This window comes from Sus scrofa, chromosome 12 (assembly GCF_054392235.1).
Source record: "Sus scrofa isolate SSC_HxYL_T2T_F1_AM1 chromosome 12, Sscrofa_HxYL_maternal_Yorkshire_Landrace_v2.0, whole genome shotgun sequence".
Classification (NCBI taxonomy): Eukaryota; Metazoa; Chordata; class Mammalia; order Artiodactyla; family Suidae; genus Sus; species Sus scrofa.
This window is the reverse complement of record NC_139394.1, coordinates 61,677,008-61,697,427: the sequence shown is the minus strand read 5'-3', so window position 1 is coordinate 61,697,427 and position 20,420 is coordinate 61,677,008. Positions and strand designations below refer to the sequence as shown.

Sequence of the window (20,420 nt, the reverse complement as noted above, 5' to 3'; positions counted from 1 at the left end):
ATATAAATAAAGCTAAAAACCATCACAGCAAATGCGGTAAAATTAAAATAGAGCATAAAACAGAAGCTGTAACTTCGTTACATGTAGATATATATCACACGTGCAGGTTCACGGAGAATCTTATACTATTTTTAGTTCCAGGTAAGAGAAGGATGACAATAATGGACCAATGAAACAATTTTTATCCCAAGGCCTGGCTGCCCTCTCTATTACTCATTATATATTTATATTACAGGTGGACCATTCAAGAAATAAATGTTTGCTAACTACTTTTAGAGGAAGTCATGATGTTCAACCACTGGATACTAAGCATTTTGCATTTTGATTCCATCGGAAAATTTTAAAGTCACAGAAATGTTTTCTCCAGGTTAAACTTTATTTCATGTGAACTAACCAGAGAAAGCTACCATGTCCAGCACGCGGACAACAGTTACCAACACTGTACCACGCCCTTGAAAGTTGCTGAGAGTAAATCTTAGAGGGTCTTCTACCAAAAAGAAATAGTTATCACGTGAGGCGATAGAGGTGTTCACCCACCCTACGGCCGCGGACATTCCGAGGTGCAGAGGGGTGCCTCGGACTCACAGAGTGTAATGCATCAATTAAGCCTCATAAAGCTGGGGCAGAAGGACAATGACGTGTATCAGAAAGCAGTGGTTCTTCGTCCCTACTCTATGAATTCATCTCCCTACTCTATGAAGCAGGAGATGAATACACTGTATTTTGAGGAAATATTCATGGTAATTGGAGAACAGTCTTCCTGAGTAGAGATTTTTTAAACTGCACTTTGTACAAATGATATTTAAGTTTAAAATGCATTTGTTTTAGCTTTGTAAATTTTGCTTTCTTATAGAAAACCTACTCTGTATTCCATGAAGGCTGGTGCCCTATGATGCGACCCTGGTCCATATGGTGGGGCAGGGAGGAGAGTAGAAGGAAGACACAGGTTTGTTTTAATGAAAAAAAATTAAGGGAGTTCCTTTGATGGCCTAGCAGGCTGAGGCTCCCGCGTTCTCTCCGCTGTGGCTCTGGTTGCTGCTGTGTGTCATAGGTAGATTCCTGGCCCAGGAACTTCCACATACTGCCTGTGTGGCAAAAAAGAATAAACAAACAAATAAATAAGAGAGAACCTGAAATAAACATTGCAACTCTAGTTTTTTTTTAAAAAAAAGAAAAAGGAAAATCAAAATGTATAAATGTATAAAACTGCATGGTTTAAATAAATCAATTTGGAGAGTTCCCACTGTGGCTCAGTGGAAAGGAGCCCGCCTAGTATCCATGAGGATGCAGGTTCGATCCCTAGCCTCTCTCAAAGGGGTCAAGAATTCGGTGTTCCACAAGCTGTGTATGCTGCAGACACGGCTCAGATCTTGCGCTGCTGTGGCTGTGGCTGTGGCTGTGGCTGTGGCTGTGGTGTAGGCCAGCAGCTATAGCTCGGATTTGACCCCTAGCTAAGGAACTCCCATATGCTGCAGGTACAACCCTAGAAAGCAAATAAATAAATAAATAAATTTTAAAGCATGATGTGTAAGCACAGTTAAATTGTTTATTTTTTTGCACTCCAATCCTGAAAGTGCACTTCCCTCCACTTGAGCTTTAAATTATGGCTAAGTCCAAATACCTGTGTATATATTTTTATATATTCATACCTCATATATATGATTATATGTCTTTCGATACCTGCACACATCTTTCTAAATCTAGCATATATGTTTATATCTACATACATCTTTCTGTACTTACATCTGAATACCAACATATATCTTTCTCCTATTTTGACTGCAAGTAAAAACTAGAACAATTTATAATCAAGAACAGAACACAAATTTTTTTTTTTTGGATTTGGAAAAAGAATGAAAAATGGAAGCTCTTTTAAAGTAAAACTGCCATGGTTGGTTAGTTGAAACAACAGTGGACACACTCCCAATACCAAGATGGATACGAAAAAAATAAGTAGCATAGTATCATAAAATGCGTAGCTTACTTTGTGCCTTTTCATAGAAGTTTATCTGAAAGCCTAAAGTAAAAGAGATAAGTTCCAGCTCATTTACTGTAAATCAAACCAAAATTAGAACATGACATTGCATTTTTACATTACATTTTGAATAAAACTAATTCAAGAACAGTTCAAATGACATAACGTCCACCATCACAGAAACACCTATGACACATGGGCTTAAAAAAAACCAAAAAACTCGGCTCTTTCTGATACAGATGTACTTTATTATACGGAACTGAAATCAGATCTAAATTGTAAGTCATGCTGTCTTTACCTTTATTGGAGAGCTATTAGCCCTTAGAAACTAAGAGTAACTTTTAAGAGAGCTTTTGTCAATTTTTTCTACCCACAAACTCGGAATATATCACAAGTTACTGTACTGACTCAAATTACTCACTTGGAGCTACTGGTGATTACTATCCCTGTTTCAAAAACTTTGGTAGCTCCTAAACTGTGAAAGCTAAACACACACAGAACAACATTCGGTCAATGAGTTAACTTCAAATGATAAGACAATGAACTACCAGAGAGATGCTGAAATTCCTCTCAAGTAGGCCTGAAAAAAGACTGAGTCCCTGGGGATCGTAAGTAGGACGACAGGCATTATAGGAAGAACACTTGTAAATTCTCCTTAGAAACATGAACATATTTTTCAAATTCAGTAGGATATGGTTATACCTCACGCATACATTCATACAGATGTAATTTCATAAAGTGCGCCCAGTGAAATAAACTGTTTGAAACGAAAGCCTTCCCAAAATATTATTTGGCTCCCATAGCCTACGGGATCAATTTCTGCTTTTCCTAGTGGTCTACCCATGCTTGTGTTTATTACTGCTTTGGGGAACAAAATGGAGAGAGTAAATTTAGAATGAGTATCATTCAAGTTGTATTTATACAAATTCAATCAAAACTTGTAGGAAAAACAGCCAAGCCTAAAAAAGGATATGTTACCAAGTACAATAGAAAAAATAAAAAATCGGAGTTCCCGTTGTGGCGCAGTGGTTAACGAATCTGACTAGGAACCATGAGGTTGCAGGTTCGATCCCTGCCCTTGCTCAGTGGGTTAAGGATTCAGCGTTGCCACGAGCTGTGGTGCAGATGCGGCTCAGATCCTGTGTTGCTGTGGCTCTGGCGTAGGCCGGCGGCTGCAGCTCCAGTTCGACCCTTAGCCTGGGAACCTCCAGATGCCGTGGGAGTGGCCCTAGAAAAGGCAAAAAGACCAAAAAAAAAAAAAAAAGAAAGAAAGAAAAATCACTTAAAAAAGAAAAAAAGGGTATGTTTACTAGTCTTTTCTATCCAGCTATCCAAACTCTTAGGATTTTAAGAAGATAAAGGAGTTCCCGTCATGGAGCAGCAGCAATGAACCCAGCTAGGAACCATGAGGTTGCAGGTTTGATCCCTGGCCTCACTATGTGTGTTAAGGATCTGGCGTTGCCATGAGCTCTGGCCGGCTGTAACTCCAATTAGACCTCTAGCCTGGGAACCTCCATATGCCGCGGGTTCGGCCCTAAAAAGACAAAAAAAAAAAAAAAAAAGACAAAGATAGTACCTATCATCCACAAAACCTAAAAAATGGCTAATGTGGCCACTCTGATACGAAAGTACCTTGGGGGCATAAAAGTGACCCACTGCTTACTGCCTGATGGCAACGTGGGAGGAAGAACGGGGGCCAACTGGAGGCAGTGCCCCAGCACTCATCTCTCTCCTGCTGAGGTTCCATGCGTGCCCCCCTCCCCAAGATGTGCAGCAAAAACAGACCTCAGAAGGGGAAAAATGGATTCTGTGGGTCTTGTAAGCCCAGGGAACTAAAAACCAGCCAGCCCCCTCCTCCCTCTACCACCAGGCAAAAGAGCCAGGCACAGGCCAGGAGGAAAGGGCGCTGGCTCTCTGCAGGCATCAGTGGAGCGGAGAACAGGGAGGAGCCCCGCTACAGGTCTCCCACTGGAGGAGGGAAGGAATCACCTGGAAGCTGGTAAAAGGCTCAACAGTTACTCTTTAACCCTACAAAGAGTCAATAGTTGCTACTTGGTAGCAAAAATAAAAGATAAGAAGTGAACAAAATAGCAATATGCATGGGGAAAGGGGCAAGAAAATATCAATTTGCAAGGGATATGAAAAAGCATGATTTGGATCTGCGTAGCTGTGTATAATAAAGTACAGTAACTAGAAAAGACAGTTTTAAGGTGCATGTGACTGGGAGCGTTAGAAAGTCACCAACCACTGCTAACACATTAGAAGTTAAGCCCACTCTTAAATGCTAAAAAATTCTCAAAACTTAAAGTCCTGTCATCAGTACAATCAACACATGTAGCTTAAAGGGAGGGGAGTCAAATTCTCAGAGCATAACTACAGACTCGCTCTTTTTACCTAATGATGAAGTGACCGGGTGAACGGACTCTGAGGGCTTATATCTACGTCCACCTCGGCATTAGTTCTCACTCCAAAAAGCCTAGAGGTGCAAAGCGAGCGTGGGCTAAAGTACTGGAACAGAAGGGCTCACCGTTCCCTGGATTTCCATGTAACTATATCCATTAAATCAGATAAAGAGCTCTTAGCTGAATCTTTCTAGACTTCCAATGGACTGTATCATAGCTATAAAATACACACACTCATACCGACATACATATGTGAGAGGGAGAGACTCTGAACATGGACATATATCTACACACAGAACCTGCAAAGCTCAAAAAGTTGGTGCTCACAGCGCAGATCTGGGAAAGGAGCCAACAGCTCCCCCAGCTCATGACACTCACAGAGCAGGGGGTTCTAGGCCATCACCAGCAAATCTTGTACAAGACAAAGACAGCGACAAAGAAATGGTGAGGACAACTTCCAATATCCTCAACTCCACAAAAAGCAAGTTTGCGGCTGTTATAATTAGTCCATTAATATTCATTCACATATGTGCAATTTCTGAGGTCTCACTTGCCTCAAAACTTCTGTCTAAATTCTGTCTTCCATGCATGTACCAAATCCTGCATCTGAGAGGACTACTAAGTATCAGCTGAATCTGTTGCTAATGACCAGTGAGCTTTTCAAATCCTAGATGCCTCACTCTTTTTCACCTTGGTACCTGTACCCCAGGCCTTAATTTTACATGACCCTCTGCTTCAAATTCAAACTGGCCTCAGCCAAGTTTATTTTCATCCAATCGCCGACCCTCGAGAATAAACATGGGAGTTGTATAGGGCAGGGGCGAAACAGCCTACAAAGGACGGAAGGCTCGGGGCCTCTCCCCGAAGGCTCGGGGCCTCTCCCCGCCTTGTCCTCACCAGGCCTCGTCCGCCTTCTTCCCCCCTTTTCCCTCATTCTCACCCTCTAACCTCAATCTTGAGAGCCCTTGACTGGCCATACTGGAAACCTACAATTTACTGTATTTACCAAATAGAGTGAGCTTGTCTGTCTCAGTGTAAAACACTGTTGAGGATATGTGTTAAGTGTATGTGAAAACAAAAGGCAAACAGGATTTGAGAACGTAGAAAACAAAAGGAAGAATGTCAGGAAACGAGGTTCCAGTTCCAACTGTGAAACTCAAGGACCTACTTCATTTGAGTCCAAGTCTCCTCCTTTATACATAAAATAAAAATATCAAGTAATCTTAGATTGGGGAACAGTAACTTTCACGTGTCATTCTGCTTGTGTAATGGGCCTCACAGGGTACAGCAGTCACCCCAACCCCTTTCTTCTGGGCTGAGGGAGTAATCCAGGGAGGGAGCAGGGCAGGGGGTAAGAATGTCCCCCTCCCTCAGTAGTGCCTTATCATTTCCTGGACACCCTGGACTTTGGTCGGGCTGAAAATGTATCACGACCTGCAGTGTGAAGCCACACGTACATAAAAAAGTCACAGCTGGGAGTTTCTGTTGTGGCGCAGCAGAAACGAATCCAACTAGGAACCATGAGGTTGTGGGTTCAATCCCTGGCCTCGATCAGTGGGCTGAGGATCCGGCGTTGTCGTGAGCTGTGGCATAGGCCAGCGGCTGCAGCTCTGATTAGAGCCCTAGCCTGGGAACCTCCATATGCTTCGGGTGTGGCCCTAAAAAGACAAAAAGACCAAAAAAAAAAAAAAAAAAAAAAAAAAAAAGTAAGTCACAGCCATCTTCCTCTCTGGCTCAGGCCCCCAGACCAAGCTCCCAAACTTCCTTTGGACACAAGCATGAAGAAGTTAGTAGTTTGCCACTTTCCAACTTCAACCTCAAAATCCTGGCATGTGCCTTCAACTGTAAAGCTACCCCAGGATGTCGTTATGGCTCTAATATTTAAGCATTTATCTAAGCTTATCCAAAATTCGTGTTTTCATTGTGCTTAGCCTTCCACAAGATTTCCTGCTGTGTTACTTCCTTTAGCTTTCCTGACTTCACCTTTCTCAAACCTAGAAAGGGATCTACCTTAATTTAGCAATTCCAGATAATTCACATCATCCAGAACCATTCCTGATTTTATGAATACTAATCCTTGCCATCCTGCTCGCAATTCAGGATCAAGGCGGGGCTCAGAGGCCAGTTCCTTTCCTCCCGTGGCTGCTGATCATCTCAGTCACTCTTCAGTTACCAACCAAGGGCTATTTTACCATCGCGAGCCGGTTCAAGGAAGCTTCGTTCACAGGGAAAGCAGCTCATTAACGACATGACCGAGGGCAAATACCGAGCCTCCGTGAGCCTCTACGCTCTTGTCTGTAAAAACAGAGTAGTGATCTCGAGCGTTTTGTGATGATCCAATAAGGTAATCAATCTAAAGCATCCCACCCAGAGCAGGGATACAGCAGGGTGTCATGCGTCATTTTTACTCCCGGTCTCTCTTCCCTGTACGACCAGCTAGACCCACACAAAGCCAGCCTCTTTCACTCCCGGGCAGCTTAGAGAGGTCAAAGCAGAGGATCCCCACGCGGCGCTCCACTCTCTGCTCCGGCCCTTCCTAGACACAGCCTGGGGCACTGAGCGCGACACCTCCAGAGGTGGGTGCTGTCCCCTGGCAGGAAGCTAACCCAGATCTCAGGGACTCCGGCAAATGCATCAGGGGAGCCATTTAATGTGGCTCGTTTTTTAGCAAAGTCAGGCACGAACAGACAGAGGCGTGTCAGATATTTAACAGAGAGACATCTGGCAGCACTTTTCCAGTTTCCCCCTCCTGAAAACGGAGTGACTGTTGGTAAGATGCGATATAGCAAGGCCTGAAAGAGCTGCTGTGGTGTCCAGTCCCCATCCTCCCCCGTGGCGGGGAATGACGTGCTGCTCTTCAAGAACCGAGCTGCGCGTGACGCGACTGCCAGCTTCTCCGGGAAGGCCTCTCCTGAGCTGTTAACTGCTGGCTGATGCTGCCTTTCCCTGCGTGGCGCCGATCTCGGCTCTTCTTGCCCTTGAACCCTTTCTACGAGTTCTCGTTAATTCCCAGTCTTGCCATGTGTGAGAAGAGACACATGAAGAGCTTCTGGAGCTGGGGAAAGGGTCAGAAGCGAACCCATGCCCATGAGCAGGCAGGACAGTGAGCAGCCCAGGCGACAAATGTAGCCAGGATGGCCACATATGTCATTAACTCTTAAGCTAAGCGGGTGCCTTTTTCTGTATCATATATGGCCTGGAAGGAGTTCATCACCTTTCAAATCTATACTGGCCTCCTGCGCCAACATCTAATTAGAGTTTTCTACTTATTTGCAGATTCCCAAACAAAATGCCCTCAAATTCAAATGCCAGGGTAACCCGCTCCTCCCAAGCAAGTGCAGAAAGACGTGTGCAACATAAAGACGCATCGGAAAGCACTGAGACGCCAAAAGCAACCCAAACATGCTGGATGCTTACAGCTTCCGCCCCCTGACTGAAACCTAAAATCATCTCGTCCTTCTATTCCTGGATCTGCATCACTTCTGGCAAAGATCCTTCTCTCAGACCTGAATGGCTGAGAGGGGAGCTCGGAGAAGCCGTGTGAACCTGTGCAGTAGAGTAAGAAGGGCAAAGGCCACCTGCCACACAGGGGGATTAAAACCCACTTCAGCTAGGGCAAATTACCTAATTAATTGATGAATTTATTTTTGTCTTTTTGTCTTTTTCAGGGCCACACCTGCCGCATATGGATGTTTCCAGGCTAGGGGTCCAAAAAATAAGAAAATCTCTATGGGTCCAAACCAATCCAGCTTCTCAAATTAGGTAACAGAAATGGAATAGAAAAAAGAGAAAAATTACAACAAAAGAAATATGACTCAACACACAGAGTTCACTAACATCCCATCTTAAACAAGTTTCAGCGCGCATTCGCTCTGATAAAGGACACTGCAGGAAGTGTGAGAAAACGAGTATCCTGAAATAGTATGTTCTTCTACTCTTTAAATTTTAATACTAAGGTTGCTCTTCTTTTTATGGGAACATAGAGAAATGCAATATGTGCTTTGAGGGGGGACCAATTTCCTGAGCTGGATTTTATTTATCAGGTCATGCCAAATAAATGGTGAAAGAAATAGTATACAACACATGAGAATGGAAAGCAATTCTAGGGTTTGAAACTATACCCATTGTCCACCCAATTCAGTTCTTTAAACTAGAATGAAGATACCCTCCTACAGTTCTTGAAAACCAGACTAAAATGGTAAAAACATAGTCAAACAAGGCATTCCATACACTGTATATGCAAATAATGTTGGAAAAAAAGTATAATGAGTTTAAATTTTCATTTTTCTTAACAGATATGTTTCATTGCACTTGAAAGTTGTGTATGCATTTTTTATTTTGTGAATGGAGGTATAATTGACATACATTAGTTTCAAGTGTACAACTTGATTTGCTATTTGTACATATCGTGAAATGACTGTCACACAATTAGTTAACAACTATCACCACACATAGCAAATAATTTTTTTCTTGTGGTGAGAATTTTTAAGATCTACTCTCTCAGCAACTTTCAAATATGCATTACAGTGTTAGTAACTACAGTCGCTACGTTGTACATTACTTTGTATATTTTTACAAAGTAGAATCAAGCTGCATCTTTTTAAATTGATATTTATAAAATGTTCTGCTGAGGGTAAATGGATAAAGACTGAACTAGTCCATAAGTTTTCTTTTTTCTTTTTCTTTTTTTTTTTTTGGTCTTTTTTTAGGGCCACACTCACAGCATATGGAAGTTCCCAGGCTACGGGTCGAATCGGAGCTACAGCTGCTGGCCTACACCACAGCCAGAGCAACTCGGGATCTGAGCCGCATCTGCGACCTACAGGACAGCTCATGGCAACACCAGATCCTTAACCCACTGGGCGAAACCAGGGATCGAACCTGCATTCTTATGGATACTAGTCAGATTCTGCTGAGACATGACAGGAACTCCAAGTTTTCTTTTATACATCTATATTTGAGACTGAAAATGAAAAAAAAAAAGAAAGAAAGAAAGAAAAACTGCCTAGATCAGCACATGAAGAGAATCTGAGGCACTTACAACATATAACTATTTCCTGTAACTAGTACTTTACCAATTCCTCCGTGTTTTTCAGAATCAATTATAGATTCTTACTATTCTAATCACTTTTAAAAAACTGACCTTTCTGAGACACCCAATAAAATTTAATGAAAAGTTTTCTTCTTCCCTACTTTAGTCTATAATAAATTTAACTTATGTTTATGAGGTATCTTTTCCTTTTTACAACCGCAAATGTGGCATATAGAAGTTCCCAGGCCAGGGGTCAAATTGCAGCTGCAGCCAAGGCCCACACCACAGCCACAGCAACACTGGATCTATGCCACACTTGTAACGTGCACCTGTGACGTGCACTGCAGGTTGCAGCAAGGCAGGATCCTTAACCCAGTCAGCAAGGCCAGGGATCAAACCTGCATCCTCACAGACACAAGCTGGGTCCGTAAGCCACTGAGCCACAATACGAACTCCTATGAGTTTTTTCTTTTTTAATCTACTACATTTTAAGGGGCCAGTAACTAAAGCATTTAAATAACCATATCTAATAGCAATCTTTATATGGAGGTATTTTATAATTTTCAAGGCACTTTCATGTTCCTTAATCTAATAATGTGATTCTCAACAACAGCCCTGGAAGGTAAGTATAATCCCTATTTTAACAGATGAGTTCAGAAAAGGTAAGTAATTTCCCCAAGGTCATAGAGTTTGTACATGGCAGAGAAGTTACCTGAACCCAAGTAGAATACAGACTCATCAAGAATATTCTGAACAGAAATGCTCAATAATGAAAAATGGAAATAAATAGGTTAAAGAAAAGGGTAGGACCCAATAATAATGCAGCTAAAGAAACTGTGACAGGTCATGAGGTGTTAGCTACTCATCTGCTACTAACACAATTAACTAGAGCCTTACAAACAAGAATACTGTTGCTATTAAGAGTGACTACAGACGGGGGAGGTCCCATCCTGACTCAGTGGTTAAAGAATCCAACTAGGAACCACGAGATTGGGGGTTCCATCCTGACCTCGCTCAATGGGTTAAGGATCTGGCATGGCCGTGAGCGGTGGTGCAGGGTGTAGATGCGGCTCGGATCTGATGTTGCCGTGGCTCTGGCATAGGCTGGCGACAACAGCTCTGATTAGACCCCTAGCCTGGGAACCTCCATATGCCGCGGGTATGGCCCTAGAAAAGACAAAACAAAAAAAAAAGAGTGACTACAGTTAACAAGTATCAATCATATCCTTACTCTCAGTCAGGCCCACACTTTCTATACATCCTTAAAGTTCCCTTCAGGTAAGCATTATTCCCACTTTCCAACTGAGAAACTGAGGCTTGGAGAGGTTAAGGATCTTGTTCAAGGTCACAAAAATCTTAAGTCCTGTTTGGTGGGGGTGGGGGTTTCAAATCCAGGGCTCCAGAGCTCTGCCTTAACTCAAGCATCATGATATTAAAAAAAAAAAAAAAAAAAAAAAAAAAACAAACAAACACAGAGGCCACTCTTGGGCCATGGACCTCAAGCCATGAAAAGACGCGCAGGGTGATCCAGTGTCCAGCACAGTGTTTATGACGCAGAGCGCCCGCCCATGTCTGTTGGATGTCCCACGCTGGAGACATGCGCTCCTGGAGAGACAGTATTTGGGGGTGGCAAGTGTCAGGGTTGGGGGGGTGGCATTTACCAAACATCTTCTAAGCATCTGAAGTCTGATCTAAAGCCAAAGGTCTGGCAGATGAAGTAAGTAAGGGCGGTTAGGCTCTAGCATCACAAAACAAACTAAAAAAGATCTTCCACCGCCGCTTAAGCTCTGGCTGTGTAGCCTGTGCTAGAGAACATCCTGAGAATTCCAAGTGTTTCTCTTCATTCCGAGCAATCGAGAGAGGTCCAAGAAGATAGAACTAACAGGTTCCTGCGTCAGTCAAGGCTACACACAGTACTGACAAAAGAAAATTCATCAATAATTCAAAGAGAAGTCTCATGCCCTCCCTCTCCTCTTTAAAATGGGTTCTGCTTATTAGAAAGTTCAGCTGACTGGGTCTCCACACCCAGGGCTGGGGGAAGAGAATGGAGAGCATCAGAATAATTCCTGACCACAACGACTGTGAGTTCCCAGAACACTCCAAGCTCTTTCCCACTTTGGAAGCTTCACACACACTGCTCGCTCTGCCTGGAACTCCCTTCTTTATTGCGAGAGTCATCTCTCCAGACAGGTCCTCTGTGACCATCTTATTAGACTGCTCCCTCTCCTATTATTTCCTATCACAAAACCCAGCCTGTCACCTTTGTAACACTTTTCTCAATGAGTAACATTTCTTATTATCTACGTATTGTCTTCCCTCCCCCATCCTATCGGGGAAGTAAGCTCCGTCAGCAAGGAGACCATTCAACTCACTTTTCTGTATACCTGGCACTAGCATACTTTGCCTGGCATTAGAGCAGATGCTCAATACATAGTACATGATTTGGGAACAAAAATTAATTTGTGCAGCTTCTTCAAACTATCAGCCTCCCTTACCCTCCTCAAAAAAAAAAAAAAAAAAAAAAAAAAGAGCAAAACAAACCAAAAAACAAAACCCTTGCATTCTCATAAGCTTTCTAAGTCACCCGTTGTGGCTATACAATACCATCCTAACCTGTCATTTTGCTGTTTCATTTCACCACTGCCACCAACTAGACTGCAAAGCTGGAACACCAGGAAACCCATCCTGCACTTCATCTGTATATGGTGCAAGACGCTGACATCCAGTAACTAATTCAATCCGAATTAATCATCAGAGGGCCTGCACAGAAAGTGTCCTCGCGGCTGACATCACCCTGTCTATATATCTACCACCATTCCTTATGTATATTAAATTATCTCATGGGGAGGGCGACAGGGACATAAAAATGAATAAAATCCTGCCTCTGCTTCCTGAATCACTCTCTCTCCTAAACACCAAATACTCAATAAACGTCAAACCTAACTAGACACACGGTTAAAAGACCTCGCAGCCCTTTCAGCAATTTTTAATCAAAGAGTCACCATGGTCACGCCGACCACGAAGGGTGCTCCGACGGAGTCTGCTAATAATTCGAGCAGTCTGCGAAAACTGACCAAGAGATTTCTGAGATTCCCTGATTCAAAAATAACATTCCTCGTCTAAATTCCCCAGTAAACTCAAGGAAACGCTCGCAAACGGGTTGGGGCCTGGCATTTTCACAACACCCCCTTGTCAAGGGCCGTGCAGAGCTAATGGGCATTCCCGGGGGAAAAGTCCTTAATGAGGACGCTGCTTCCGATGTCCAGCCACCGCACAGAGCCCCTCTGACCCCGGCCTTTCCACTTCCCAGAGCTCTCCCTGTAAACCGAATTCCCCCTTTTCTCACTTGTTTATTTATTTTGTCTGCATGCAACGCCAGCACAGAAATCCCTGGCCCGGAACAAATCGCCTCTCGCAGGCCACCGGCTGTCTAATTACCTTACAGGTGGCACAGGCCCGGGCAACCCCCGGCCCTGCCGGCGCGCAGAAGCCCCGCAGAAGTTTGGGCACCGAGGGTCCACCAGGACCGCGGAGCCCGGAGGGCAGCTGGGCGGCCGGGCCCGGCGGCGCCCGCAGGGAACCAAGATGGCCCTGAGCGGGCCCCGCTGCGGCGGCGGAGGCGGCGGGGCGCCGGGCCGAGGGGCGCGGGCCCCCGACGCCGCCGACGCCGCCTACCTGCGCGGCCGGACCGCGGGCCAGGCCCGGGCGCCTCCGCCGCAGCCCGGCCGGCGCGCGCCCGGAAACGCGGGCGGGGCGCGCCAGGTAAGCGGCGGCCGCGAGCCGGGCGGCCGCGGGGGCGGGCCCGGGCCAGGTGGGCCCCGCCGCCGGCCGGGAGCCCGCGGGGCCGCGGGGCCGAGCGCGGGCGGAGGCCGCGGCCCGAGCCTGCGCCGGCCGCCGCCCGGGGCCGGGCCGAGCCCGGGGCGGGAAGCCGGGAGGGAGGGAGGCGCGCCGGCGCGGGCGGCCCCGGTGGCTTCCTCAGCCGGGTCCGGGGGCGTCCGCGGGCGCGGGGACAGGCCGCGACGACGCCGACGGCCGCGCCGGGCGGCCGGGGTCTCGGCGCCGCCGCCTTCCTTACCCTGCATGCTGCTGACGGCCGGGTGGCCGGGCGCCGGGGACCCCACGGGCCCCGGGGTGCCGCTGCTGCTGCTGCCGCCCCCGGAGCCGCCGCCGCCGCTCGGGCTCGGAGCCGCCATTGTTGGGAGTGAGGAGCCGAGCGGCGCCGCGGCGGCTGCAATGCAGCAAGCTCGGCCTCTCGCACGGCCGAGGGGCGTGGCCGACGCCGCCTGGCCCCGCCTCCGGCCCGCCCCCGCCACGCCCCAGGCCCGCCTCCGCCCGCGCCTGACGCGGAGCCGCACCAGATGCCGCGCTGCAGAGCCGCCCAGGTCGTGGGTGCCCAAGCCCACGGAGGCCGGCACAAGTCCTGGGCCAGGGCTGCGGGCCCCACGCGGGGCCTAAAGCGGTTTGCCGAGTGAGGGGTTGCGTGCATTTGGGGGATAAGAGGATACATAGCTTGCATCGTTCCTACTGAGGTCTGTGACCCCCAAAGTTTAAGATGCCCGGCGTTGGAATCTCAGAAACCAAAACCATCGTAAAACTGAAAGGGACCCCAGGGGTCGTGTGTGCTGTCAGGTCTCTGATGTGGCGCTTGGGAGGGGCGTGGGCTCTAGCTGCACATCCTGTTAGGCCCTACCTGACACCCCATCTCTCCACACTGCCCTGGGGATCCTAAGGGATGCTACTGAAAGCACTGTCAATGGACCCATCTCAAGACTACGGAATACGAATCTATGTAATAATTTGTATGCACATTAAATCTGAAAAACAGGATTTTTTTTTTTTTAAGTCTTTTTAGGGCTGCACCTGTGGCTCTACCCAGGCTAGGGGTAGAATCCGAGCTTTAGCCAGCCACAGCCTCGCCAGATCCGAGCCGCATCTGCGACCTACACCACAGCTCATCACAATGCCGGATTCTTTAACCCACTGAGCAAGGCCAGGGATCAAGCTTGGGTCCTCATGGATACTAGTCAGATTCGTCTCTGCTGAGCCACAATGGGAACTCCCAAAAAACAGGATCTTAGGCACCCAAGTTCCTCAGCCTCCCAAAATATATTATCTACATAAGCATCTTCCCCTAAATACACACTGAATTCTCTCCCCCACCTCCTCTATACCTTAGAAGAGCAGTCATATAAATTATATAATTTATATATGAATAAAATGACAACCTCAAAGAACAAAATCAGGTTTCTTTCAGGGCTTGGCACAGAGACTGACTTTAGGAGGGCAGCAGCTAAAAGGAAAAAAAAAAAAAAGTTCTCTGTGAGGTGGGGCTTTGTGGACAAACAGACATATAATTGGAGAGGTAAGATGTGAGTCTCTGGGCAGAAGTATGTCTTACCTACATGTAGAATGACCATGCGGAGTCGTCTAAAACCATGGAGTGGGAGGTTCCTGCCCTTCAGAAGCATTACGAAATCTGTACCAGGACACTTCCCACCCAGACCTTATCTGTGCTGGAACTTCCTCGTAGCAGGTTGGAAATGTGACCTTCAAGAGAACCCTGCCTTCTTCCTCCAAACCCAGCCTCGACCATTATCTTGACCCTTCAGATCCGAACAGTGGCTGGAGGGAGGGCTTAGGGAATGTAAACCCAGCAGGCAGTGAAGGCAAACGGAAGGGGAGAGCAGAGAGCTCTACTTAAGTGGAGAGCCTCACTTCCCAACTGGCCAGAACCCACCTCTGAAGACCTGGCTGATGGCGTGATATCTCTAACTTCAGGTCGTTATAAGCGTTGCCAAATTCCCATCTGGGAATCAATATCCCACTTTGCTCGTCGGTCCTGGGGTATCCTAAGTGTGAGGTCTTCAGAAAGGAAATATTATCAGAACCTGCAAGGAAAGTATCCCATCCAGGCTGTTGAGCTCAGAGTACAAGCTAAATACCCCCTCTACATCTTGGGCTTGGTGCTGAGGGGAAGAGAAACAACAAATGCCAGGGAAAAGGGATCTATGTCTCCCTAAATTCTCTTCTTTTGAGGTATAGGTTGAAGGATGGCTTTTGTCTGGGGTTTATATTTCTTTCTTTTCTTTCCTTTCTTTCTTTCTTTCTTTCTTTCTTTCTTTCTTTCCTTTTCTTTTCTTTTCTTTTCTTTTCTTTTCTTTTCTTTTCTTTTTTTGTCTTTTCTGGGGCCCGCACCCGCAGCATATGGAGGTTCCCAGGCTAGGGATCTAATCGGAGCTGTAGCTGCTGGCCTACACCACAGCCACAGCAGCCTGGGATCCAAGCCGCGTCTGCGACCCACACCACAGCTCACGGCCATGCCAGATCCTTAACCCACTGAGCGAGGCCAGGGATCAAACTCAAAACCTCATGGTTCCTAGTCGGATTCGTTAACCACTGAGCCACGAGGGGAACTCCATGAGGTTTATATTTCAGTGCCTGGAGGGTTTGCATCAAAAATCAAATGAAATTCTTGGAGTTCCCATCGTGGCTCAGTGGTTAACAAATTCAACTAGGAACGATGAGGTTGCGGGTTCGATCCCTGGCCTAGCTCAGTGGGTTAAGGATCTGGCATGGCCGTGAGCTGTGCTGTGGGTTGCAGACGTGGCTCAGATCCCGGTTGCCGTGGCTCTGGTGTAGGTCTGTGGCTACAGCTCTGATTCAACCCCTAGCCTGGGAACCTCCATATGCCGTGGGAGCGGCTCAAGAAAAGTCAAAAAGACCAAAAAAAAAAAAAAAATGAAATTCTTCTCTCAAAACATCAACACGACTTGCCAACAATTACCAAAGATTGACGCAAAATAATAGCGACCCCACCCCCACCCCAAGCAATTGTTCTGCATTTCCATTGGCTTGGCCACTTTAGCATACTGGGAAAAGACATCCATAGCCCCACAATTTTCTGCCAAACAAACCAAATGTCATCATCAGGCTCCAGATGCAGGATTACCAGACACCAAATAGTTCTATTTGAGTAATTTTCTGACACTTTGGTCTGGGACCTGCCAGTAGGTTTTGCAACTAATTCTAGTTGTTTAAATGTCACTGTGGGTGTATGTCATTTCATTTCTGACTTCCAGTTCCTTGGTTTTAGAGTGGTAGCAAGAAATGACTCTGCAGACTTTGAGTCTGCCCACCCCTATAAGTACTAGGAGAATCTCTCCCCCATTCTTTGAGGTGGACAAATGATATCCTCACAGTTTTATGTAAAGTGCCACTAGCCCCCTTCTCCAATTATACATATTTCATTAGTAGAAACCTATCATTTAATGGAAATCCTAGAAGAAATACTAGATATTAGGCAACCACTCTAGAAAAAAAAAAATGTTTTAAACCATATAGTTTTCCAATACATTGAAGATTGTTCAAAAAGAGTTTGGTCACTTTGCTGTACAGCAAACATTGGCACAACATTGTAAATCGACTATACTTTAATAAAAAAATGATAAAAAGAAAAAAAATTATATTTTGAGTGACCAAAAAAAAGTCAAATCAAATAAGAAAAACAATGACTTGATACAGTTAAATGAACTTGAAAGAGAAAAATATAGGTAACAAATAAGCCTAAAGAAAAACATTCAACCTAGGAAATTCATTCAGGAAAGCTGAATTAAAAGAGTAACATATTGTAGAATCTAAAATATGATACAAATGGACTTATTCCCAAAACAGAAACAGGAGTTCCCCAGTGGCTCCATGGGGTAAAGACCTGGCATTATCACTGCTGTGGTGTGGGATCCCTGACCCAGGCGGCTCCACAGGGCATGGACAAACACACACACACACACACACACACACACACACACACAACCAAAAAGAAAAACAAAACAGAAACAGACTCACAGACATAGAAAACAAACCTATGATTACCAAAGGGGAAAAGGGTGGGGGAGGGATAAATTAAGATTTTGGGATTAGCAGATACAAACTATTATATATGAAACAATAAACAACAAGGTCCTACTGTAGAGCACAAAGAACTATATTTAATATCCTGTAATGAATCATAATAGAAAAGATGAAAAGGTATATATATGCATATGTACATACATATATGTATACACATACATATATCTGAGTCACTTTGCTATATACCAGAAATCAAAACATTGTAAATCAACTATACTTCAATAAAAAAATTTTTAATTACAAAAAACTTTAAAATGTGACAAAAAGTATTTGAAGAAAGCAGAAATAAAGCAGGTTTTCAGACAAAAAGAGTGATATCTAACTAATTAGGTTTTTTGTTGAATAATGCCTAATGCTGAGTTTGTCATAAGACTGAGAGGGGGTTCTCTTGTGGCACCGTGGGTCGGGGATCATCTGGAGTTGTCACTGCAGTGGCTCGGGTTACTGCTGTGACACAGTTTCCTTCCCTGGTCCAGGACCATCCCCATGCTGTGGGTGCGGCCAAAAAAAAAAAGAGAATAGGACACAGAGGCACACAGAGAGAAGACAGTGTGAAGACACAGGTAGAAGACGAGAGAAGCTTCAGAATAAAGCAACCCTGCCAACGCCTTGATCTGGACCTCCAGCCTCCGGGACCGTGAGAACATACATTTCTATAGGTTAAGCCCCAGTCTGGGGTCTTAGTTATTGCAGCCATAACAAACCAATACCTGGTCCTCAATAACAACTTGCTTAAAAGAAGTACAGCTTTTTGGGTAATTTAATACTAGCATAATCCTTGGGGAGAGGAAGAGGCAAGAAGGCAATATATTTCAATAACCAGCAATTTCACATGTATAAGAGCTCCTTGAGAAAGTCCCTACGTAGACCTGAAGTTCTTGGCTCTGCCACGTAATGACTTTTCCTTCCCACTGGAGAGGACACGAATAACAGAGTAAGATCCTTGCGATGAGGAGTGTGTGATGAGATCAGAGTGCTTGGTCCTGAAAGAGGTGGCAGAGAAGGGTGACATCTGCATACCTCCTGCTCAGCGCACCTTTGCTTAGAAACGCAGTTGATTGTTCCTTCAATTAAGAGTTCGGGGTGCAGTCCGCACTCCAAATACTGCAAAAGTAAGTTGCAATTGGTTTTCACCTTAGACCCTAATTTCAGCCTCTGAGAAAGTCAGAAGAGAGGTCAGGCACCTCTATTAGGCTGCAGCAATCACCAGATAACCCCTACAAGGAGGGCTCAGCAGTTGGACTGGAACAAAATCCACTTCCTAGCCATCCTCAGATCATCAATGCCTGATGCTGCCCCTGTGCAGATTTCTGGATATTGGTTGAACACTGAACTTAATTGGAAATGAAGGGAACGTGAGAAGCTTTGATGAGTTCATGCAATCGAAAGAACCAAAGTTCAGTCTGGTTCAGATAAAGGGAAATATAACTAATTTGACATAGAGCATATAGAAATTTATAGGCAAATGTTCATCACAACATTATCCATAAGAGTAAAAAGAAAAAAAAATGGAAATACCTCGCTCTGAGTCACCACTGCTCCGAAAGGTAATATTGACAGTATTAGCAATGGTCTGACCAGACACAAATATATTCTAGAATGATAGAGTTCTCATCTGCCAGAACTACACCGAGAGCCTGTCCCCATCTCCTGTCTGCTGTTGATCTAGCCTTACTATTCTTTAAAAAACAAGATGGAACTAAAATGGAAGGGGAAAAAAAAAAAAAAGACAGAACCGGGCATTTCTGTTGGGAAGAAAAGCGAATTCAATGTGATTGGCTGGGAAGGGGCAGAGGAAATTTCTAAGGGAAAGGTCTGTTCTATGCCCTGACAGCTGTTTGGATTACAAGAGTTTATGCATTTGTCAAAATGCAGCAAATATGTGCTCCAGATTTGGGCATTTCAATGTCTGTAAATTATATATCCAAAGGAGAAACTGTAAGCAAAGATTGAACGCAGGCTAATGATACGAATGCTGAAGTATTCGAGAGAACACGTCATGATATCTGCAATTTACTCTGTGTCAGAAAAAAAGAGATGAGTGAGTGGAAGTTTAGAGGGATGGACAGATGGATAGATGGGTGAAAACGGGCATAATAAAATGTTGACGCTAAAATCTAGGTATTGGGTAGACTGAGGTTAACTACATGATTTTTCAATTGTGTATTTGATATTTTTCAAAATAAAATATTAGGGGAAATGAAAAGCACAATAAAAATCACACGAAAATGAAAGAGATTGCTAAATGATAGCCCTAGAGCAAAATCACAAACCAAAGAACTAAGTAGAAATATCTAATTGAATCTAATTGAGTAAGTCGCTTATAAAAAATCAGGGCTTGGAAGTTCCCTGGTGGCACAGCTGTGGCACAGGTCGCAACTGTGGTGTGGGTTTGATCCCTGGCCCAGTAACTTTCACATGTCACGGGTGTGGCTAAAGAAGAAAAAAAAGGTGAGGACTTCCTGAAAGCTCTCATCTGAAAGAAAGGAACCATGTATGGCAAAGCCACGCGGCATCCTCTTGGGCAGGGGCATATGTGGACTGGGCTTTGCATGAGACCCCACAGGTATCTCTGGCTCATGCAAAGTTGTAGAATTTAATCATTACTTAGGGGAGGACACTGTGGGATTTATTTCACTTTTGGTTTTGCTTTTTAGATTAAGTAACATTATCTGGTTTGAATTTAATACCATTGTTTTTGTTACGTTGTGTGGGGTTTTTGGTAAAAGCTATACTGAGCTACAGTTCACCCATTTGAAATGTACAGTTTAGTGGGTCTTAGTATATATAGACATGCAACCAGAATGATAATCAAATTTAGATCATTTTCATCACCTCCCAAAGAAACTCCATACCATTGCAGTCACTTTTTTTTTTGTATTTTTAAAAAATTACAGTTGATTTACAATGTTGTGCCAGTGCAGTCACTTTCAACTGGCCCCAACCACTGCTACCCCCAGCTCCAGGCAACCACCAATTGCCTATTCTAGATGACCACACTATGTGGCCTTTCTCATCCTACCACTTTTGGCTGGCATAATATTTTTAGGACTCATCCATGTTGTAGTGTGTATTAGTATTTCACTCCTTTTCATGGCCGCAT

The 20,420-nt window shown here is 44.9% G+C and overlaps 1 protein-coding gene across 1 annotated transcript in view; it reads right to left on the bottom strand.

The window, feature by feature from the left end:
* The window catches only part of MAP2K4 (mitogen-activated protein kinase kinase 4), a 113,661-nt gene extending 99,721 nt beyond the window's left edge, over positions 1-13,940 (bottom strand). The window contains 3 exon segments of the mRNA XM_084986186.1: positions 13,485-13,695; positions 13,698-13,809; positions 13,812-13,940. Of these exon segments, the coding sequence (XP_084842312.1) occupies positions 13,485-13,695; positions 13,698-13,809; positions 13,812-13,925 (437 nt within the window). The 5' untranslated portion in view covers positions 13,926-13,940.
* Between the last annotated feature and the right edge of the window lie 6,480 nt (positions 13,941-20,420).